Here is a 23325-nt window from a genome sequence, read left to right as displayed (position 1 = left end):
CGTTCCCGCCATTTCGGCTCAAGTGGGCTGGGCTGCCACGTCACCTGAGTCTATGATGATAGTAGGAGCCCAACGAAGCCCAAGGTCTGATGGGCTTTGTTTGCTTATGGTTTACCTATTTTGCTAAATGATATAGTTTATTAAATAGCTGCTGCTGTTGTTGGTCCTCACCTTTGATTATCTTCACTGAGACTTCCTTTCATGAAGCAGAGGGTAAGATAGACATTTCAAATTTCATCTACAAGCATTATTAGAGGATTGAAAGATGAGAGATTTCTCGAAGCTTCACACTTTCAGGTCAACAAAAGTTAAAAACAACAATCATGTGAATCTGAGAGCCTCAAAATAGGGTTACTGGCATGTGAAGGACAAAGTAACAGCTTTAACTTCATATAATCACAGGTTCAGCAAGCAATGCAACTGCTCCAGCCAAGGGTAGATGTGATAAACAAGAAACAACACTTTTTGATAATCACATTCAAACATGCTGAAGTTATTGAGACACACAACCACTACAGAAAATAGCATCCCGAAAACATCAATATATGTAAATTAAAACAGCATTTATGAATTCTAAAGGAAGTAACTCAGACAACCAAAAGACAGAAGTCCTAAACATGAAAACTATCTAATACCGACTCACTAAGACGAAATCATCGTCATCGAGAACTTTCACATCCTTTTCTCCGACAAAATTCTCCCGCCCAATTTGCTTAACCAAATTCACAAATTCTACCCTCTTTGCAAGAGGAAGAGGTACATATGGCAGCCTGAAGACCGGCCTCACAACACCAAGTTGGGCAAGTGCTGTGTTTAAGCCAATGGGGTTTGGCTCTTGGAAAAGCCACTCAACCAGAGGCATTATCTTTGCATTATGAGAAGGGTTCTTCCCCCCAAACATCAATTCTCGCATTAAACCTGGAACCAGATTACTAGTAACAGATATAACTCCAGTAGCTCCATGGTTCCACCTAGAATCATGGCACTCATCATCATTCCCACTCCAAACCACAATTCCCTTGTCGGTATACTGATCAACACGATCATTTCCAACACACTCCTTGATACCTGCGAAGTTAGAGCTCTGAGCCAATCTGTGAATCACACGTGGGGGGATATCTTGGCCAGTTCGTGATGGCACATTGTATACAATAGTGGGTCCCATTGACATGACACTATCAAGGTGCGAAACCAATCCCTCCAAGGAGGTTTTTCCATAATAAGGATTGATGTGAAGGGCAGCATGCATTCCAACAGCAAAACCCTGTTCAGTAGCATGAATTGCTTCTCTAGTAGAATTGCTTCCAGTGTTCCCTATTACCTTAATTGATCCTCCATAACAGTTGATTGTGTGGCCAATGAGCATTATGTGTTCATCCCAGCTCATCAATTGGCCTTCACCAGTTGTGCCACCAACAATCACACCTTCGGCTCCATTTTCAATCTGCATATTAACCAAAGCATCATATGCTTCAAGGTCAAATCTGCCGTCTGGTAGATATGGGGTTTTGATTGCTGTTATCAATCTAAGTGACTTTATATCGTCCACTGATGTCCTGAAAACATAGAGCATGCTTAGCATAAAGAACAATTTGCTCAAATGGAGCATTTACACTTCTAACAAGCTTTCACATACACATGTAGCACTTCATGCATACACAGTAGTTTTCCAAAGCACATGCTTTCTTATCAGCCACAGTACAGAAGCAACATAACAACACTAAATAACCATCTCTAATAGTGGATAAACATATATAGCTTGACACAACATTAAAATAGTTGTTCAAGATATTTCGCCTAGATTCAGGTAGTCATCTGGATTGCAGGGACCTAGCAATATGAATGATGTTCATGTTGTTCCGGAGTCTAAAGGCATATCCCACTACTAAAGAACCGAAACATGAGATTTTACTGGAAAACCAAAAATACAGAGAAGCAATGATCTATTCTCACGTAATCTATATATGTTCAACTGTGCACGCATTTTGATCTTCTAATCCTAAACAAGCTAAGAAAAAATGAAGCCACCAAACATCTTAGAACCAAATTCAATATGAAATTCATCACCCCACATAATTATACATACAAATTACCTGTTTTTCACTTCAAAACTACGCATTGGAAGATGAAAATTGGGGATTACAGCTGCTCGCGGACACTTCCATTTTGCAGTCCTACTGCTTCGAATCAATACAAAAATTAAATAAATAAATAAAACAACAAAACAATGAAATTGATAAACTAATTAATCAGTTGATGAATTTTGTATTCTGTTTTTCTTTAGCATACAGATTTAATTAATTAAAGTGTAGTCTAATTTAATAATTAAAATACAAATCTCTAATGGAGAACAAAATTAAAAGACAAATATGAGTGAATTTAAATTTTAATTAATTAAATACAAAATAATATAATATAATATAAGAGAATGAGATAAACCTCCTGTAGTTATCGGTAAGATGGTGACGCGGAAGCTGGAGAGCAGACTCTCTCAAGCACACACTACAGCTCTGGAGCGTAGCCATTACCAAGACACAGCGCGAACCCGATTGCGATTCTTACAGGGACCCGACCCGAAATAGAGAGTGAATTCGAAAGCCTGAAGCTTGAAGGAGAAATGGAAGCAGTGGCAGAGTTGAAATTTCAGTGAATGCTGGTGGCGTTAGTGGAAATGGAAATAGTCATGAGAATCATGGTGGAAGGAGTTCGGGGAAGAGAAATGCAGAGATTGTCGGAGCTCCGATTGGATTGGCGGGCCATGTAATCCGGGTACGGGTCAATAAGCGGACGACGGAGGCTGCGAGCGAGAGTGTATATCTGTTCTGTGTGTGCGTTGTTTATTAGGGTTTTGTACAGTGGCGGCGAGTGTCTATGGCTGACTCGGATGCTGACACGTGTGGATTTGTTTTTCCTGAGTTTTTATTATTTTGGAGATTCTTTTTATGACATTTTAGTTTTTCTTTTGGAGTAAGCTAGATTTGGTCCACTTTGATGTCTCTTTGTACTATTATTAGTCAATTTACAGGTTGGAAATATTGTTTTTGGTTAAGAAAATAACTTTTTTTTAAATGAAATAAAGTTTTTTTTGGTCAATTATGAAATAAAGTATGTGTGATAGATGTCTTGGCTACTATGGACCAAAGATGTTGATGGCTAACTACCATTGGATAAAAGTTCAGTGGTTGGGATCTAAATTTAGTTCAGATATTTGTGCCATAATGATATGTTTACTAATTTGCAATTGAATTAGGAGGAATTGTGTGTTTACTAATCATGAATTGAATTCCACCTATGGAGGATTTCTGTATTTATTTCAAATTAAAGAATTGAAAAATAAGTGGGGCCCATACAAAATTCCTATTGAATTCCTGATTTTGGAGAAATTCAATTCTTGAGTGAGAGGTAAAATTCTAATTCCTGAAGAATTAACCCATAAGGAATTCATCTTTTTTACCCATTATATCCTCAAACAATTTTTAAAATTTCAATTTGTCATATATTTTAACCAAATAACGAGGACATTTTAGTAATTAAAACCACTCATACTCAAATTCCATATCGTTTAGTAAACAACTTCAATATGAATTTGGAATCTAACTCTTCTCAATCCATATGGTTTAGTAAACAACTTTATTAGAAATCTGGAATCTAATTCTCCTCAATCTAACTCCTCAATTCAATTCATCTTCAATTCAATTCATCCTAATCCAATTACGGATTAGTAAACATGCTAATTAGATTCCGGATTTTTATTGAAGGTGTTTACTAAACCATATTGATTGAGGACAGTTAGATTCCAAATTCATATTGAAGTTGTTTAGTAAACTATATGGAATTAGGGTGTGAGTGGTTCTAATTACTAAAATGTTTTCATTATTGGGTTAAAGTATATTGCAAATTTGAAATTTTAAAAATTGTGTGAAGATATAATGGATAAAAAAAGATGAATTCCTAATGGGTTAGTTCTTCAATAATTAGAATATCACCTCCCACTCAAGAATTGAATTCCTCCAAAATCAGGAATTCAATTCCTAATTTTGTATTCAATTCCTGATTAGTAAACACACCATTAATGTTTTGAGTATACATTTGTATAATGTGTGTGAGTTTAATATACTATCGCCCTTCTTAATTAAAAAAAAAAAAGGTTTTAAAAAACTTAAATGTTTTGATAAAATAAATTATTTGAGTTTTGTTTCTTCACAAAATAGCCATCTACATATTCCACTTTAGAAAAACAACTATTTACATAATTATACCAGAATGAAGTACCCTAAAAAAGCATGATAGGAAGCCAAACTTTTATTCAATTATTTTTCCTTTTCTTTTTATTTTGTTGTTTTGGGCCAGAGAATCCGGTCATATCATGCATAATAGAAACATGTTATGGGAAAAGGCAGTGATAAAAGAAAAACTTGAACACATTTAATAAGAGTGAAATTATTGGTCAAAGGATGACCCTGCAATGTCAAGTCATTCCATGTGATTTGCTGGCCCTTTTGTCTCCTACTTTGCTTACATGGGCATTGCAATTGCAAAATCAAACGTGGCGTGGCATGTGGGTCACTTTGGCACTTGCTGCTAATCATATGATTAGGCTCTTTTTAGGTAGTTTACTTTAGATTTTTTTTTATAGTTATTTGTATTTTTTCTGGAGCATCCCCCAAAGATGAGCCATTTTTTTGGTTTAAAGGCACCCACTCACCTTTCAAGCATTTGTATTTTTGTGTGGGAATTCCTTGAACTCGAGCCACTATCGTTCATTCGCATGCAAGCTTTTTTGCATTAAAAGCAATGAAAGCGCGCGCCCCCTTTCACCGCGGCCTAGTTGCCATAATTTCTTATCAGGAAATGAAAAGAAAATATTTCTGCCAAATATTTTGATTGGGAGGCATTTTAAGTACCAAAATCCAAAAATCACTACAAAAAAACACCACAAAATTTGATTAAAAAAAAGTCTGTTTTTACAAAAACAATTTGCTCCATCCCTCTCTCTCCATCTCTCACTTTGTCCCTCTCTCTCTCTCTTCGTTCTCTCTCTTCGACCCTCTCTCCCTAAGTATTTTAGATTTTTCTTATGACTTTCTCATCTTTTAAGCATTACAGATTAGTTAATAAGTCAGCCCACCTTATGAAATGGGGTGAGGTGAGAGGTTAATATGATCACATCTTTCATTTCTTATCTTTTTTCCTTGTACATTAAGTCACGTAATTGACTACTCTACTTCTTAAAAGTCAATAAGATATGTCCTGATCGATCAATAAATAAATAAAACGACATGCAAGTAATAGTATTAATCATCGCAATAATTTTCATCTCCTTCTCCCCTTCTTTGCTTTGCGCTTCGTTCTCTTCACATAAGCCAAATTGTACACTAGTTGCCTTGACTCAACTAGTTTCAATTTTGCATTTTGTTGATTTCTTCATGTAATATCTCGACTTCGCTTGTTGTTTATAGAAATAAAGTTAATTTAGTTGGTGTTTATCAATAACCATAGTATTTCTTGGATGTAAATATAATATGAGATTAGCAAAAAATAAAATGTGAACGAAATTATAATGATTTATGTTTAAAAAATGCTACTTTGATATATGACCAATTTCATGCAACCCCAACACAATGATTCAATTTTTTTTATTTGTTTTGTGTGCTTAATGATCAAGAAAGCAAAATCTATATAAGAAGAGTAGGAACAGTTTCATGAATTGAAAAAAAAAATCGTTTTCAAGAATTCAACCAAACGAGTCTTCAAACTTTTAAGATTTAGAAATAGTTTTCAAGTTAGATACCTAACAAGTTTTTGAATCTTAAGAAATGAATTTTAGAACACCTTATTTTTAAGAAAAATCCAAAATTTTGAGTTCCATACTCTAATAGGATACCAAACACCCACTAAATTTATTTATTTAGGATTAAAAAAATGAAAATACTGATTTGCCACTAAACAACCGACAACCAAAGTCAACTGATTGCGGAGACCACAAGTGGAGCCAATGACTTAATGACATGTTTACTAATCTATAATCGAATTATGAGGAATTGAATTGGGGAGGAGTTGGATTGAGGAGAGTTAAAATCCAGATTCTTATTGAAGTTATTTATTAAACCATATGAAATTTGGGGTAGGAGTTTACTAAATTCCCATGAATTGGAATTGAAACCAAATTGATTACTAAAATGCCCTCATTGCTGAGTTAAAGTATATGACAAATTTCGAATTTTAAACAGAGTGTTGATTTCTCCACTCTCCTTTTGTCCACTTACGCTCTATTTTATTTTTTTTAAACACTTTTTACTATAACAAAAAAGGGAGTGTAAGTATAGAATAAGCAATCCCACATAATTATTAAGAGTCAATAAGATTTAAACTCTTAATTAAAAAAAGATAGAGAACACTTTAGATCCGGGAATTTTCCCTCGGATCTCATCAGATCTTCACTGCTTTTCAACTTCTGGTGGACCTAGCTATGTCGATCTTCTCTTCTTTTGGTTGATCTATTGTCTCAGTTCTGGACTGGCTTTGGTTGCGCCTCATCTTGCGAGGCTACTTTGAGATGTTGCGGCTTTCATGGTAGATCCATTGCTTATTGGTGCGTTAAGGCCTTGGAGTAACTAGTTGACGCTCTTTATGTCATATCTCGAAGGAAGATTAGCGGCAGTTGGTTTTCCTTTTGCCGACATTATTTTAGTTTTTTTTATTTTGGTTTAGTTTGTTCAAAAAAGTCCATAAACTCAATGAGTTTTCTATGTTTTTTCTCTCATGATTCTAGAAACTTAGTTGAGTTTATTGGGTAATCTTATTCTCTTTAAGAGAGTCATGCCGGTTAGTGGCTAATTTTTGTTTTTGAAGTCATTGGACTATATTCGGGGAAATTATGGCTGTTGAAAGGGGTTTAGAAAAGTTATTTTCAAGTTTGATTCTCTCCAGATTGTTTCATTTTTTCGGCTGGCTCAGGTCACTGGGGAAGTTTTACCCATGTTTGCCATATTGTTATTGGGATATCTCCCTTTACTGTGTCTTTTGTACTCTTTATTCTATTGATCTAATAAAATTCAATCGCCTTTTATAATAAAATAAAAAAGAAGGGAGTGTAAGTGGACAAAAAGAGGAGGATGAACATACAATTTTCAACAAAGGGAGTGTAAGTGAACAAAATAGGAGTGGAAAAATAAACTCCCTTTTAAAAATTATGTGAGGATATAATGCGTAAAAAAAATGGATTCCTAATAGGTTAGTCTCCAAGAATTATAGTACCACCTCCCACTTAAGAGTCTAATTCCTCCAAAAGGAGGAGTTGAATTCTTGATTTTGTGTATGTCCCCTTCTCATTTTCATTTCACCATGTGAAGTAAACACATGAGTATCTGTAATAGGAATTCAACTCTTTATTTTGATTTTGATTGAAAGCGGTGCGTAACAAAGGACGAAATAAACTTGCATGTGCGAGAGTTTTGAGCATGTGTGGTGTTCTTATACATTAATGACCATTTTATTTTATTTTTCACAAATTCAAGAACACGCTATGTTCTCCTTTGTTTTCTTCAAATCTTCTCTCTAGTCTATTTCACAAATTCAATAACAACTATCTTTTTTTTTCTTGTTTATTCAAACTTGCTTGTTACTCATCATTCACCAACACGCTCTATTCTCTATTTGCCTTTTTCAAAAATTATCTTTTTGTCTTCTTCAACCACTCTCTCTTTGTCTCAATCTGAATCTTTCCAATTCGTCAATCTTTCTCCCCTCCCTAGATCAAGAAGCAGTTCTCTTCTCACTTGTATGCATCAAATCTTTCCGATTCGTCATATCTTTAATCCAATGAAAATCAAAAGTTCTTTTCTTTGACACCATGTCCAAGATAATCCCAAGAAAAATGCGTTCTCTTGACTGTATTTTTGAAAAGGAAAAGGAACCACAACAACCCATCGTTTATTCTCAGAAGAAAAGGGCAATGACTTTTCACCATATGTTATATATCTATCCTGAGAATCCAAAGTGTGCCTCTTTCATTTTGAAGATGAAAGAGGATGAGATCCATCCAGAGGACATCACAACCGCTCCCAACTACCATATGACTGTCTCAATATCATAGGGCAGTCAAGAGGATTGATATGCAAAACACATCAAGAAATGAGCTTTATATTTGGAATGTTTCCTAAGAAAGGCTTGGACAAAGGATAAACATCTTTGGTCTTCTTATAGGTTTAGGCTCCTCTGGCTTTGGCCATTCAAGGGATGGGAAGCAGTTGAGGATCCTCAAGCTCTTATCACCATTGATTCTAGCAAGGGCCAAGGGCATGGAAATCGAAGAGCAATATAAAATTGAAGTTGTCTCTTTGGACAAGATCAAAGCATTGTGATATTTGATTCATTCCCTCCGGTCTTAGCATCTTTATTAACGATGGCCGGATGTATTGAAAGACATTCTCTCTTACCAAAGGCAAGATAATTGCCTAAAACATGGAAGCATCTAATTTAATTGGCTACCACCTCTACCTAGTAAACTGAATCTTGAAAACATAAGAGTTGAACTTGGTTTCCTGAAGCAGTTAGCCATTTGTGGCTATTGGAAAACTGCTACATACAATTTGGATGTGTTGCTTTTTGTGAAAAAAGAACACCTGAGGTGGGAATAGACCCCATATACAATCTTAAGGTTGCAAAAGTTGAGTGTATTTCACTCATGTTCTTTGGGAATAATAACAACAACCTTCAAGACTGTATAAAGGGTTTAATCTCACCTCATGTGTTCTCTTTGCACAAGAAGTAGCACATTTAAATCGTCTGTCACTATTTTAAGAAAGCCACGAATGACTAGGTGCTTTCGGATACCAAGGCTAACTTTTATGCTTCCAAGATTCAGTTAACTATGTAGAGGTGGTAGCCAATAAAAGCTGGATGCTTCCATGTCTTGAGCAATTATCTTGTCTTTGGTAACAAATGAATCTTCCAATACATCCAGCCATCCTTAATAAAAGATGTTAAGACCAGTAGGAAAAAACGAAGTATTACAATGGTTAGATCTTGTTTAAGATCCACCTTCATAAGAGACAACTTCAATATTTTGTTGCACTTCGATTCCCCTGCCTTCTACCCTTACTACAATCAAGGGTGGTAAGAGTTTGAGGATCCTCAGTTGGTTTCCATCCTTTGAATGGCCAAACACATATGAGCCAAAACCTTCAAGAAGACTAGAGTTTTCTATCATTTGTTCAAGTTTCTCTTGGGTAACATTCCAAATATAAAGCTCATTTCTTGATGTGTTTTCAAAACACATCAATCCTCTTGACTGATCTATGATATTGAAGGGGTCATCAGGGTAGTTGGGAGAGGCTTTGTTGTCCTCCAAATGGCTCCCATCTCTTTTACCTTCAAAATGAAAGGCACACACTTGGGATTCTCGGGATAGACATACACCATTTAGTGAAAAGCCATTGCTCTTTTCTTCTTAGACTGTATGTTGTTCTTGTCCCTCTTTCTCCATTGGGATACAGTTGAGAAAACGCATTTTCTTTCGGATTATCTTGGACATGGTGTCAAAGAAAAGAACTTTTGATTTGCAGAGGATTAAAGATACGACGAATTGGAAATATTTGATGGATACAAGTGATAAGAGAATTGTTTCTTGATTTGTGGAGGGGAGAAAGGTTGACGAATTTGAGAGAGTGGTTGAAGAAGATAAAGAGATAATTTTTGAAGAAGACAAATAGCGTGTTTGTGAATGATGAATAACAAGCAAATTTGAATAAACAAGAAGAAAAAATGATTGCCTAAAAAAATTGAAAGATCATGATTCAAATATTCATCCAAAGATCATGATTCAAATATTCATCCAAAGATCATGATTTAGATATTCACTTCTCCATATCCAGATACTAATGAAGTGTTAGTTGGATTAAGACAGACGTTTGGTGTGCTACCAAATGACTCTGGATTCAAACCCATAATATCTTTGTGTGTTGGTTTTTCCCTTCCATTGGAAAATAAAAAATAAAAATCCCCCACATCCAGATACCAAAACAAGCAAGATGTGATACCAGCGACAAGGACAACAGACATTTTCGTAATTTTGCGCCTCCTCTTCAAACCCAAATAAACTTTAATGTGGGACCCACGCCCAATCTGCGACTCACTCTGTCTCTTCCCGCACACTATGGCCCCTTTGGGCCCCACCTCCCATCCCCCACTCTCTCTCTCTCTCTCTCTCTCTCTCTCTCCATGTCTTCAAGCACTTTCTTCACTTTGAAACCATCAAACCAAGCAACACAAAAGAAACCCCTGACCCTCAACGTCAGACACACAGTGGAGTCACTGAGGCTTTTCAAATTTCTCAGCCAATGCGTTTGTGAAATCTCTCCGCACTTGAATTGAACGATGGCTTCCCGAAACGGCGTCGCTCAGAGGGGGGCTGTGAAGTTGGATCGCCCCGTGAGTTTCAGAACGTCGTCGTTCAAGTCCCGGCTCCCTCCTTCTCAATCTCCCGGCAACGGATCCGCTGTTCGCAGGAGCAGTCCGGCTTTGTTTGGCTCTGCAGGTTCCAAAGACGATCATGCAGGTCAGTTTTTGTTTGAGCAAATGCGATTCAATTGAAAATGTGAAGAAATGGAAACTTCCAATTCAAGCCTGCAAATTGACTGTTCCTAATAATTTAAGTAAATGTTAAGCTGATTTGGGACAATGCATTCTGGTTCTGTAGCTCCCCTATACTCTACCGGTTTGTTTTAAATTAAAATGTTTGAAAATTGCAAAAATTAGTGAAAAAAGTGATAAAATAAGATACGCAAACCCAGATGAGCAAGTGATGAACATGTGCTTGTATGTCTGTTGCTTATGCGTTTTTTATTTGGATAGTGCCTGGAAGAGTTCGAGTAGCTGTACGATTGCGTCCCAGAAATGCGGAAGAGATGGTGGCAGATGCGGATTTTGCTGACTGTGTGGAGTTGCAGCCAGAGGTACTTGTTCATTTTGTTTCCATTGCTAATTTGAACTTAGTTTGGTAATGCCGGTGGTTAATATCTTCTTAACTTTTTTCTTTCACAGCTGTTCTTTTAGGTTTTTTTTTGGTGTTTGTGTGTATCTAATAATGGTTGACATTTGTTCTACCACAGCTTAAAAGGCTGAAACTTCGAAAAAACAATTGGGATTTGGACACGTATGAATTTGATGACGTGCTTACTGAGTATGCATCACAGAAGCGTGTCTATGAAGTTGTTGCTAAGCCTGTTGTGGAGGTTTGTTATCTACTATAGACCACTTCGTATTTTCCTACACTATTTGATGTGGACTATTTGATGTGGCTTTGCATAGTGACTGAATAACTTCCCCTTTTGCTCTTGTAGAGTGTTTTAGATGGTTACAATGGGACGGTTATGGCTTATGGTCAGACAGGTACCGGGAAAACATTTACTCTTGGACGTCTAGGAGAAGAAGATACATCTGATCGAGGAATCATGGTTCGTTCGATGGAGGACATTCTGGCAGATATATCTCCTGAGACTGATTCTATCTCTGTCTCGTATCTGCAGGTTGTTAGGCCCTTATGGCATTGCTGCAGAATTGTCATGTTATGTTCAAAATTCTAATTATTTATTGGTTATCATTGGATATATAAATTTCACTTATGATTTTTAACATTCAGATTCCTTTTTCATTTGATCTTCTAAATGCTCTCTGTTTCTACCGAATCTTAATTGTTCAGAAATTTAACATTCTTATTTTCTACCCCAAAAAATGTGTAGCTTTATATGGAGACCCTCCAGGACCTACTTGATCCGACAAATGATAATATTCCCATTGTGGAAGATCCAAGAACTGGAGATGTTTCAGTACCTGGGGCAACTATTGTGGAGATCAAAGACCAGCATAGTTTTCTGGAGCTGTTAAGATGTGGGGAAGCTCATCGTATAGCTGCTAACACCAAGTTGAACACTGAATCTTCTCGTAGTCATGCGATTCTGATGGTAAAATAATTTACTGTCCATTATCTGTTAATATATTTATTCATCTAAATCATGATGCATGAAAAAAATGTCAGAATTCTTGTTGGTAACCGATTGCCTTTTTGGTATAGCATAACTGGGGTCTTGATGTTTGTTAGTTCCTTAGTGCAGGTACAAGTTAAGAGGTCTGTCTTGGGAAGAGAAGATGATGTTTCCAGCGAAAATGGTGACCCTTCTCACTTGACCAAGCCTTTTAAACCACTTGTCCGGAAAAGCAAACTCGTTGTGGTAGATTTAGCAGGTTCAGAACGTATCCAAAAATCAGGTGTATATGCCAACTTGTGACCTTTAGTCGGTTTGGTAACTGTTATACTACATTGTGTGTGTGCCTGTTGGTCTGTTGTGTCTGTCTTTATGCATATGTGTATAAATGTTTCTCTATGTCTGTGTGTATGAGCTCCTTCTCCATGTGAAGTTTGGTTTGTGTTCTTTTGCTTGCCACCTGCTGAATGGGGTGAAGGGTGCAAATGTAAGCTGCTTGGTTGCTTTCAGTCACCTCAACTCTGAGTTAATATGTTACATGACTGAAATACCCATATCAAGTTGTATAGATTTTCTGCTATGCCCTGCAATCGCATATGGTTCTGGTGTGGATTGCCTGATTGTATTTATTATTATTACTAGCCTCTCCACACACGCTTCCGCGCCTGCGAGAGGCTTTTTTTTAAAAAAATTTAAATTTATTTTAGAATTAAAAAAGATAATGGGTAGTTGTGTTCCCTAAAAATAGGATCCATTATCTGCTTTTTATTTTTATTTTTATTTTTTTAAATATGAAAAAGTGTGAAGTTACCGTATTATCCTCATTTAATTAATAATTTGAATTCTTAATGTTTGCATTAATAATTTGAATTCTTAATAATTTTGAATGTTTCACCATTCTCTGCCTTTTGCTTTATATTTATAGATTATAGATTATTATTATGAATCTGATCATTGGTGTTTGTAAGCTAGTCCCAGTAGTTATGTGGTAAAACTTTTCTTTCCTTTTTGGCAGGAAGTGAGGGACATATGTTAGAGGAAGCCAAGTGTATCAATCTGTCGCTTAGTGCATTAGGGAAGTGCATAAATTCTCTAGCAGAGAATAGTGCTCATGTTCCATTTCGTGATTCAAAACTTACAAGATTGCTTAAAGATTCATTTGGAGGTAAGATGTCTTTTATGTCTATGCAAACTTCACCTGAGTGGAATACTTAGATGAAATTCAAGCCATGACTGTCATCAAAATGTGAAAACTCATAAATTTTGTTGCTTGGTTCACTTTGTTTTTCTTAAGTTCCTCCTATCATTTTTTGTGAAGACTCATAAACTGATCTTAGTTTCCCCTCTTTCTTAAATGTATTGTGATAAAGGAAATTACAGTTTTATTTGTTTCTTGGCTTCACATTTATTATCTTTTTACAGGATCAGCGAGGACTTCACTAATTGTTACTATTGGACCCTCTCCACGCCATCGAGGAGAGACTGCAAGTACCATACTATTTGGACAAAGGGTGAGTTATCATATTTGGGAAGTCCTTAAATTTGGATTAGAAAGCATCTATCATGTGTTTTGTTGAAGTGTACTGATTGGATAGTGTCCTCAAAAGAAGTTAAATTAGATAGGCAGCATCTCTTTTCATATGCTTTGATCTCACAGACTGTAAACATCCGTTCTGTCTATTCCATTGAATATTTATTTTATCTGTATAAACAGGCTCTTTTTTTCACTGATGAATTTTGGTACCAGTTAATATTCTTGAATACTTGAGATATGAATGGATGCGCCATTTTATTATTGACAGGCTATGAAGGTGGAAAATATGTTGAAAATCAAGGAAGAATTTGATTACAAAAGTTTGTCGAGAAAGCTTGAAATACAAGTGGACAAGCTTATTGCAGAAAATGAAAGGCAGCATAAAGCTTTTGAGGATGAAGTTGAAAGAATAAATCTAGAAGCACAAAAACGTATATCTGAGGTTGAAAGAAACTTTGCTGATGCATTAGAGGTTGGTTTGTTTTTTTAAAATCTTTTTAACAACTAAAGAATTATTTTTACTAAATTTATGCGTCAAACTTGCTCTTGGTGGATTATGAAACTATTTCATTGCATTTTTTCTCTAATCAATTCTCTTTAAACAAGCCACAATAGATGTAGCCTTTGTGCATATTTAAGAAATAACTAGAGAAAGGAAGCAATATTTGAGCATTTTATATGTATTTCCTCTTAACTTCCGTGCTTCCAACAGAGATTTAGTAATCTGGTTTTGGTGCAACAATTTAAGTGTTTTAACCTTCTCTGTAGAAGGAGAGGCTAAAATGCCAGATGGATTATATGGAAGCTGTTAAGGAGCTTGAGGAGAAGCTGGTGTCAAATCAGAAGCCAAACCATTGCCTGGTTGATGGTAAATGGAATGGAGAGGTAGTCCCTTGAAGAATCATCGCATGTTATAATTTGTTTTTTGAAAGAAAAATCTCACGTTCATTGTTGGTTTATAAGAGACCCTTTATCATTTGACATCAATATTAATTCAGGCTTATGTATCTTTTTGTCTTCTTTTGCACATCAGCTTCATAATTTCCCCAGTAATCTCAAATTATCTTTCAATCGAGTGAATTTTCTAGAATGTTTTTGCCCTAGTGTCAATGCTTCATTGAAGTCAAATTCACCAGCTTTTGTCTATCATCCAACTCAAAAGAACTATTGAGACAATATATCTATAAACATATAACATGATACACCACACTTGCAACAAAATCTTTGTAACTTGTCAGTAGGATGATTATAAAGCTCAAGACTTCTAACGATAAATATGAAAATCATTTTATAAAATGAAATTGGAAAATTTGAAAATTTCAAACCAAGCACACCCTTACTTTCTGGCCACCAAATGCCTACTATATTTGAATATTTTTTTTCTTCTTTGATTTAGGGGCCTGGGCTTTCTGTCTCTAAGGAAGCAACTGAGTTACAAGAGTTGCTCCAAAATGAAATTGACCTGAGAAAGATGGCTGAAGAGGAGCTGAAAAATCTTAAAGGCCAACTAGGGCTATATGCACAATCAGAAGTATGACTTTCTTTCCTAAATTATGTAGTGCTGGCAGAATCTGGTGACAATTCTTATGCATGGGATTGATGTCATATTCGGGATTATTTTTGGTGTACTAGGCAGGGGGAGATGCGGAGATTTTTAAGCTTTATAAACTTCTGGAGGAGGAGGCTCAACAGAAGAAAAAACTTGAAGAAGAAATAATAATACTACGTAGCCAGTTGTTGCAATCAAATTTTGAAGCTGAACAGGTATTCAAAGAAGTTAAATAAAAGCTTTTCCTTCATGGTTAACTTATATTTGGTGTGTGAATCCATAAATAGATTATATAATCTCTTCTTTTACTTTCTACTTAATGACAAAAGTATTTGAGCCTTTTTACCTTCACAAATATAGATGTTGATTGTTTAGTGATTCCTACTGGGTAGTTGTCAGTGCTTTTCTATGACAACCAAGATTAAAGGGTTGGAAAATAGTGAAAGAGCTTGGTATTTTCTTAAAAGATAATTTGCTTTCTTTGAGTGCCTATGTGAAAAAATCATATGCTGAAGATGAACGTACGATTCAGGTTGCAAATCATATAATTATTACTAGTTTAAGAATTTTTGTCCCACCTTAGCCTTTAGACTATTGAAATTTAAATTTATAAGAATTTAATCATCTTCACTTTAAATTGTATTCATAGATGAGAAGGTGTCTTGATAGAGATGGGTCTGGAAATGGGTTTACTGGTCTAGATTCTTCTATGCCTCCAGTTAGGAATTCGTACCCCAAAGACATCGGGAATGGACCGAAGGCACCAGTTTCCACGCTCTTTGAACAAGGTAATAATAAATTTTTTCATAATGCAATATCCTTCAAACCTTTTTAATCCACAGGCATCTCAAACATTGTTTTTTTTTGTGAATCAATACAACAGTTGGATTGCAAAAGATTTTGTCATTACTTGAGTCAGAAGATGCTAATGTTCGTATTCATGCTGTAAAAGTGGTGGCCAACCTAGCAGCTGAAGGTGGGTAGATTTATCCCTGATGCACATTTCTTTTTTGGCCAATTCTCTCACATACTTCCAATATCATGTTTTATCAAGAGAAGTTAGAAATTTACCATATAAGTGCTTAATCTTCTGGTTCTATTGTACTTTTTCTATCCCGTGATCTTTACATCATCTTGTTTAACTCTATATAGGGTGCATCGAATCATGAACCTAGTAATTTAGCTGTAATGAAAAGTTGCTTTTGTGGTGTTGGTTTTTTAGTCATGAAATAGCAATTGCAGAAAAGTAACTTGATTTAAGAGAAGTGAATTGTACTCCAGTTAGTTATTGTGGAAGTAGTTGTACTATTAGGCAAAGGCAGAACACCAGAGTAGATCAATTTATCATTCTTTTTTCAGGAATCTTTATAACCACAACCTGTTGAAGATAAGGGTCATCTGTGTGTAGAGGTTCTGTCAGTTTCTAATCCTTGCGCTAACCATTTTAAAAACACTATTGGCTACTTAAGTTACAGTTCTTATCTGGAGCTCTGTGTTTGTTTTGTAGATAATGATGCTAAAGATACCTTTGGGCCTTGGTTTAATTTTTATACAAAAGTAATTTGGATATCTTAGATCTTAAATCCAATTTTTTTCTGAAACATTAGATAGACAATGTGATTAAAATCTGACAAAGAGCATGATTTGATTTATGCAGTACTATTATACGACACTTAGGAATACAAGTTACAGTTATATATACTTTGTTATTTTTGTTTTATGAGAACTGATGTGTACTTGCACGTGAAAAGCAGAAGCAAATCAGAAAAGGATTGTTGAAGCTGGTGGTCTTACTTCCTTGCTGATGCTTCTTAGAAGCTTTGAGGATGAAACCGTTAGAAGAGTGGCAGCCGGTGCCATTGCGAATCTTGCAATGAATGGTGATTGCTCAGTGATTTTTTCTTCTCTCTGAGAATTAAAAGGGATTCCTCTTTAGTTTGGATGTTATTACTTTTGGGTTGAGATACGCTTATTTGGACTTTCATTGGTTTTCTATGTTGCTTCCTTTCTGGTGTAGCAGAAGCCAATCAAGAACTTATAATGGCTCAAGGTGGAATTAGTTTGTTAGCAACGACAGCAGCTGATGCTGATGATGCTCAAACCCTTCGCATGGTTGCTGGAGCTATTGCTAATTTATGCGGAAATGGTATAATGCATTCTCTTTTGTTTATTTGTTTTGTTAGGGCGCATTATGACATTATTAGCTTATTAGTGCATAATGAAATTCCTTCATAATCTGCCAAGAAGACTGTTCCTTTTAGTTATCAAGGTCTATAAATTATTTAAGCTTTTTTACTTTATTGTCTCTGATCATGCCCATTTTCCAATTCTATGCTTCAGATGAAGAGTTTGTTTCTTTTCTTAGGTCTTACAATTGTCTTCGCTGCTTTGCAGTTTGCACTTCATATTATGATACTTTTTCTACCCCTCCAAAAGAAAAATAAAAAAATCCTGCTTTGTTGACATGTTTTTTGATATCCCTCAGATAAGCTACAAACGAAGCTAAGATCCGAAGGTGGTATTAAGGCTTTGTTAGGAATTGTGAGGTGTGGCCATCCAGATGTTCTTTCCCAAGTTGCACGTGGAATTGCAAACTTTGCAAAATGCGAGTCCCGAGCATGTACTCAAGGTAATAATCTGTGTCAGATATATGCCATCAACAGTTCCCTCAGTGTTCAAAAGTTTTCATTTATTGGATTTCATTCTTTTTCTAGCCAAATCAACAAACTGACCGCTTTAAGGGTCCCCACTCCTCTTCAGCAGTAACCATGAAATTGCATAAAATTAATCTGTTGTCAAAGTGAATAATTGAATTTCAAATTTATAAATGCTCTGGTATGTTTTTCTGAGTTCTCCTTAGTGACTTAATTAATCATGATGGCTATTTTGCTGGGCTTCATTGCGATGCAATATAATATTCTCGTAGTTAGGTTTGGAGCTGATTCTTGGTTTCAGCAGCTAGATTTAGATTATTTTGGTGATATGAACTTCCATTTTGATGTCAGATTTAAGATTTTATGTTTTGTGGTGTAATATTTATATGCTGGCCTACTATAGGGATAAAGAGTGGAAGATCTCTCTTGATACAAGATGGTGCACTTCCATGGATTGTACAAAATGCTAATGACGAGGCTGCACCAATCCGGCGCCACATCGAGCTTGCACTCTGTCACCTAGCTCAGCATGGTAGGTGCATTTTTTCATCCTAGTTAAAATCGTAATCATCTGAGACTTGCTGCTTATTTGTTGGTATTCAAATCGCAGAAGTGAATGCAAAAGACATGATTAGTGGAGGTGCCCTGTGGGAACTAGTTCGTATTTCTCGGGACTGTTCACGAGAGGACATAAGGAGTCTTGCTCATCGAACTTTGAATTCAAGCCCCACTTTCCGTGCTGAAATGCGACGGTTACGGATAGACTACTGATTAGCAAGCAGTGTGATAGGCTGCTTTGAACATACTTGTTGTCTCCAGTCATTGACACTGATGTGCACACAGATTCGTGATGCTGCTGTATAGGCTTGGGCAAGAATTGTGTCTGATTATTCTGACACAAATTAAAGTAAGCGAATTCCTCGCAATTCCTCGCAATTTTTGTGTAAAGTAAGCGAGGCTTCAGTTTATATCTTTGTTTAGCTAGCATCTGTGTTTATAGTTGTTTAAAAGAACAAATTAAAGGGAAAGATTTTTAGCTGCTTTAGGGTTAGTCGAGTCTCTCCCTTTTAGATCATGAAAGGTAGAAGACAAGCTCGAAACTTCAGCACGTCTTTTCCATTGTTGTATTGATTTATTGATATAAGCCAATGATAGTCGTCATTCTTTAGTTTTTTTTAATGCTGACTTCAATGTTTTATTTTTTGATTTTGGGTCTTATGTTTTCATGTTATATTTGGGGAAGGAAAATGTGAGTGCTTATGCAATTGCAACCTTGATTAAGGGCTCGTTTGGGGGGAAAAACACCTTCCATGTGCTTCTCCATATAATCACTTTAAAGTGGTTTTAAGTGATTTTATAGACAAAAATAATATAACCCATTTGTTGCTCTCCAGAAATGCCCGATCCCCCACTACGTAAGAGAAAGGTTTTCTGATATATCTATAGCACTATTTATTTACTCTATTTGGATGTGCTTCTCTATAAAATCACTTAAAACCACTTAAAGTGATTATATGGAGAAATGATTCTCCATACAAGTGATTTTGGACCTATCTGAAATCACTCGCAAATGAATCCTAATTAAGTAAATATTTAAAGGAAACTATGGAGCAAGAGAGGCGTAATTTACAAGGAACTCTTACATACAACGGGTTTATTTGTCGAAATAATCACAATAATTATGAGATTTGTATACAAGAACTTTTCATCATTGAGCATTTGAGGTTTAAAGATCTTAATGTTTTATGTAAGCAACAATTTGTCCACTTAAATTTCAAATAACTTGAAACCTTAAGTTAGAATGTGCCTTTTTTTTTTGGCAATTGGATTATTCTCTGTCCCAAGTCGCATAAAACGTAGCTCTTTTTGGCTTATAGTGCAACATATATCTTAGCTCTATAAAATTAGGGTAATTAAGGATTCTAATTTGATGCCTTGTTTACGTGGTTCAAGTCTTCTTGAAAGGCATTCCAACCTTTAAATTGTAGGACCAACCTTTAAATTATAGGACCAAACCTTAAAAATAGGAAAAAAAGACAATTCTAAAGAGCTCACATCTCTTGTAGAAGATATTGTTAAGAAAGGACATAATGTACTTTTCACGAGGTAAAGAAAAAAAAGGGTATGACTCTATACATGACACCTGGAATATTGTTCCTTAATTTTGGTAAAACAATACATGCCAAGATGTTGAGGATTATCAACACAATTATACTATACATGCTTTATTAATTCATTCCTAACTTTTTGCATGGTTAAGTATGTTGTTGGTAAATGCAGAGTAAATATTTTTTGTTTCATCATTCAATTGAGAGGATTCGGACTTGTGACATCTTCCAATATTAAAAAGAAAAATAATTCATTATATGAAATTTTGATCTCAAAAGGTTCCCATATGTGCACAATGTTAGATGGTTTCGACTTCACTATTATGTAGTAAGTTTCACATAATTGTTATTAGAGTTCACTACAACACACCCAATGTACTAAATAATTGATTCATAAGATGAGGGGTCTTCTAAGCAGACTTAAATTCTAGTTTAGTGATTTTTTATTATAGTTAATTAATGATGGGACCTAGCACCACTTTAGGGTTATGGTGAAGGCTGGGGAACCTTAACTTTAATTAAACATCATCATCATCCACAACTCCTCGTAACACATTGGAACATGTATAATTTTCTCTTTAGGAAGTGTCAATCATTAGAATATAATAACAATTCAACTGAAGACCCGCACCAATATCCATCGTTTCATGATTGATAATTTGATAGGATATGTAGATATATTTGTAAGTACATAATAATTTATCACAATTAAAATTCCAATCAAGGTAAATAGTAAGTGGGATATTATTTGTCTTTTCTTTAACACATTAAAATTCCACACTGCATAGAAACATGATTAAGGTGATGACACAACCAGGGCTTCATGATATAGAGGATTAATATTTAATACTAAACAACTATTTCCTTCTTAACATCAAGTTTCCTTTAACTTATAAGCATACCCGTTTAATATGAAGAGAGAAACATGCCCTATTGCCTTACCGATAATCTATATCAAGATTCAACACTCATCTCATCAGATGAGATCGGCTCAATTCAAGGATGTTGAACTAATTAACAATGGGGAGAGTGACCAAACTCCTTATAAACCTTTACAATATTTACTCATTTTCCAATGTGAGACAATTCTTCATATCTTCACATCAATAACCATGAACCGAACACGGGTTTACATATATGCATTCCAAGAACTTATCAAACTTAACCACTGGGATTATCATGATTGAACCAAAGGAAGGTCCTAATGCATATTTAAGTTACTATATGGATCCTAAAAGTTAAAGCTGATAGGAACTATATAGACCAATCCATATCAAAGTTAAGACAATAATAGGTGTTAAGTATCACACGTGCATGAACACAATAGAAGCAAGTAGATTCTGAAGCTATATAACGCACGTATGATATATACGAACTCTGTTGAGGCTAACGAGGAAAATAAGGTTAAAGCCTGCTGTGTTTTGGATCATGAAAAACTGCAACAGGTTGAAGGTCTTATAATTAGCTTTGATAAGCTTTTAAGGCGACGTCGAAAAGCAGAAAGCAAGAGGACAGAAACAGAATATTGACACTTTGTATACAAACTCATCAATCAGATTGTACTTTGAAGAAAGTGATGCTCGTCGTTATGAACTGGAAACGATTTATATATATATATATATATATATATATATAAATTCTCTTATGTCTACTTCCGAATGTTATTAATGTAATTTCTTCATTGTTTACAACTGCGGATGAAAGAATATATATATATAAACTTGAATTGTCTCAAGCACAGTAGACATGCATGGTCCACCTAATAATCACCCCTCAAATTGTATAAGGTTTAAATAATTTATAACGCAAATTTATACACAAACAAAACTTGCACGCACAAGGGCAAAATAAAGGCTATATATCAGCTAAGATTGTGTTGCTATACACAAATCTATAGAAAACTTCATCTTATCTATACTCGTCATATCTTAAATATTTTAAATCTATATTTGTGAGATTCGTGTACAATCTGTAAGGAATTTTGGTTATTGTTTATAGACATATATAAAAAGATGGAATACTAAATTGTGAATATTATGGAAGGACAGATTCCTCCTCTGAAGAATCTAAAGATTCCACAACCACAATCAAAGAAAAAGGCCAGTTCAAAAAGAAAATCTATATCTATATATATATATGTTTCAGTTGCACCTTGAAGAAGAAGTCCTCTTCCTTATAGATTTCTTTTGGGAATAAAATAAAAAAACCAATGTCTGCTAAAATTCATCAAACCAAGATCTAGAGGAAAAAGAAAAAGCAATAATTAAATTAGGGGAGGAAAATAAGAAGTTAAAATAAACTAAAAGTCAGGCATATATATATCTATATCTATATCTATAATGTCCACTAAGAACATGACTAGATCTTTTATGCACCAAAAATAATTAGGGCAGAGAATCTGAAAAATTGTCTAATCATGTGTAGCAGAGCTATAATGTCCACGAAGAACATGACCGGATACTCTCTTATCGATGAAGTGCAGAAATGTCCAAATAGAGAAGTAGAGATAGCTAGCTAGGGTTTCGAGGAGCATCTCAATATTTGATCGGAACATCAAGACAAAAATAAGTACTGTTTTTCGTTTTTTATGAAATTTACTGACCTCAATTTCTCTCAGCTGCTTGATTCACTCCGTTCCTTTACTTCTGAGGAGAGAGAGAGAGAGAGAGAGAGAGAGAGAGAGAGTTTAACGCTTGCTTGAGTTGAGGTCAGTTTTGTTCTGGTTGTTGCCTCGAAAAGGAGCTTTAGAGACAGAGCAGTGCACGTGTGACCCTGTATCCAATGTCCTTCTCGGTCGACCTCCATAATAAACCCTAGCTAGCTAAATCACTGAGTCAGAGATTCAGAGAGAGAGAGAGAGAGAGAACCCTATATTCTCTTGAGGAAAAGACGTTTTCACCAACCTCTTGAAACCGTCACGAACTTAAAAGTTAAAACAAACCTCTTTAATTTCCACAACATCAGTAACTGCTACAAACAATAACAATGAACACGATGATTTTTATTTTATTTTTTAAAAGAGAAGATGTAGGGAGAAGAAGAAGAGTTGTGTATTCTATACAAGCAAAACCTATAAGAAATCGAGAACAAACATTAATCTAAGAAATCCAACCACACACCAAAAAAAAAAAGAAGAAGAAAAATTGAAGGGAGACAGCAGATAGAGAGAGAGTGAAATGGAATGCCAACCTTTTTGCATAACTTGTTGATGCTTCATCTCTAAGCTAGCTACAATCACTTGAGGTGAATTGGAAGTAACTATTCCACTAGTAAAACCAAACACCCCCCCACCAAAATCCATCAAATTTTTCAATCCAAACACCCATGTAGATGAATCAATTCCATGACAACTAATCAACATCTTTAATTAACTAATTCATTAAACATCAACTAAATTTTATAAAAGAAGAAGAATCGAAAGCTGTTTAATTTGGAAAAAAAAAAAAAAAAAAGAAAGAAAAAGAAAGAGGGATCCATCCATCCGTCTTAGATTAAG

At 35.2% G+C, this 23325-nt stretch overlaps 2 protein-coding genes across 3 annotated transcripts; one reads left to right on the top strand and one right to left on the bottom strand.

Moving 5' to 3' along the window:
* Window positions 1-367: 367 nt before the first annotated feature.
* Window positions 368-2926, bottom strand: LOC117619783 (4-hydroxy-tetrahydrodipicolinate synthase, chloroplastic). Its single transcript, XM_034349819.1, has 3 exons — window positions 2440-2926; window positions 2094-2177; window positions 368-1556 (listed from the first exon to the last, which is right to left on the bottom strand). The coding sequence occupies exons 1-3, from the start codon at window positions 2523-2525 to the stop codon at window positions 629-631; spliced, it is 1098 nt and encodes a 365-aa protein (XP_034205710.1). The 5' UTR covers window positions 2526-2926; the 3' UTR covers window positions 368-628.
* Window positions 2927-10226: 7300 nt separating this feature from the next.
* Window positions 10227-18900, top strand: LOC117618893 (kinesin-like protein KIN-UB). Of its 2 annotated transcripts, none has more exons than XM_034348655.1 (19): window positions 10227-10558; window positions 10855-10955; window positions 11112-11234; window positions 11343-11528; window positions 11742-11963; window positions 12114-12267; window positions 13000-13149; window positions 13407-13495; window positions 13787-13990; window positions 14287-14403; window positions 14915-15049; window positions 15151-15282; window positions 15717-15855; window positions 15951-16043; window positions 16822-16947; window positions 17088-17213; window positions 17553-17696; window positions 18125-18253; window positions 18332-18900. In XM_034348655.1, the coding sequence occupies exons 1-19, from the start codon at window positions 10378-10380 to the stop codon at window positions 18490-18492; spliced, it is 2712 nt and encodes a 903-aa protein (XP_034204546.1). In that variant the 5' UTR covers window positions 10227-10377; the 3' UTR covers window positions 18493-18900. The 2 variants fall into 2 exon arrangements, with proteins under 2 accessions (XP_034204546.1, XP_034204545.1); XM_034348654.1 differs by having other exon boundaries at window positions 17085-17213.
* The last annotated feature ends 4425 nt before the right edge of the window (window positions 18901-23325 follow it).

Source organism: Prunus dulcis, chromosome 2 (assembly GCF_902201215.1).
Source record: "Prunus dulcis chromosome 2, ALMONDv2, whole genome shotgun sequence".
In the NCBI taxonomy this organism is placed as follows: Eukaryota; Viridiplantae; Streptophyta; class Magnoliopsida; order Rosales; family Rosaceae; genus Prunus; species Prunus dulcis.
The sequence above is the reverse complement of the archived record's forward strand: the minus strand, read 5'-3'. Positions and strand labels throughout refer to the sequence as shown.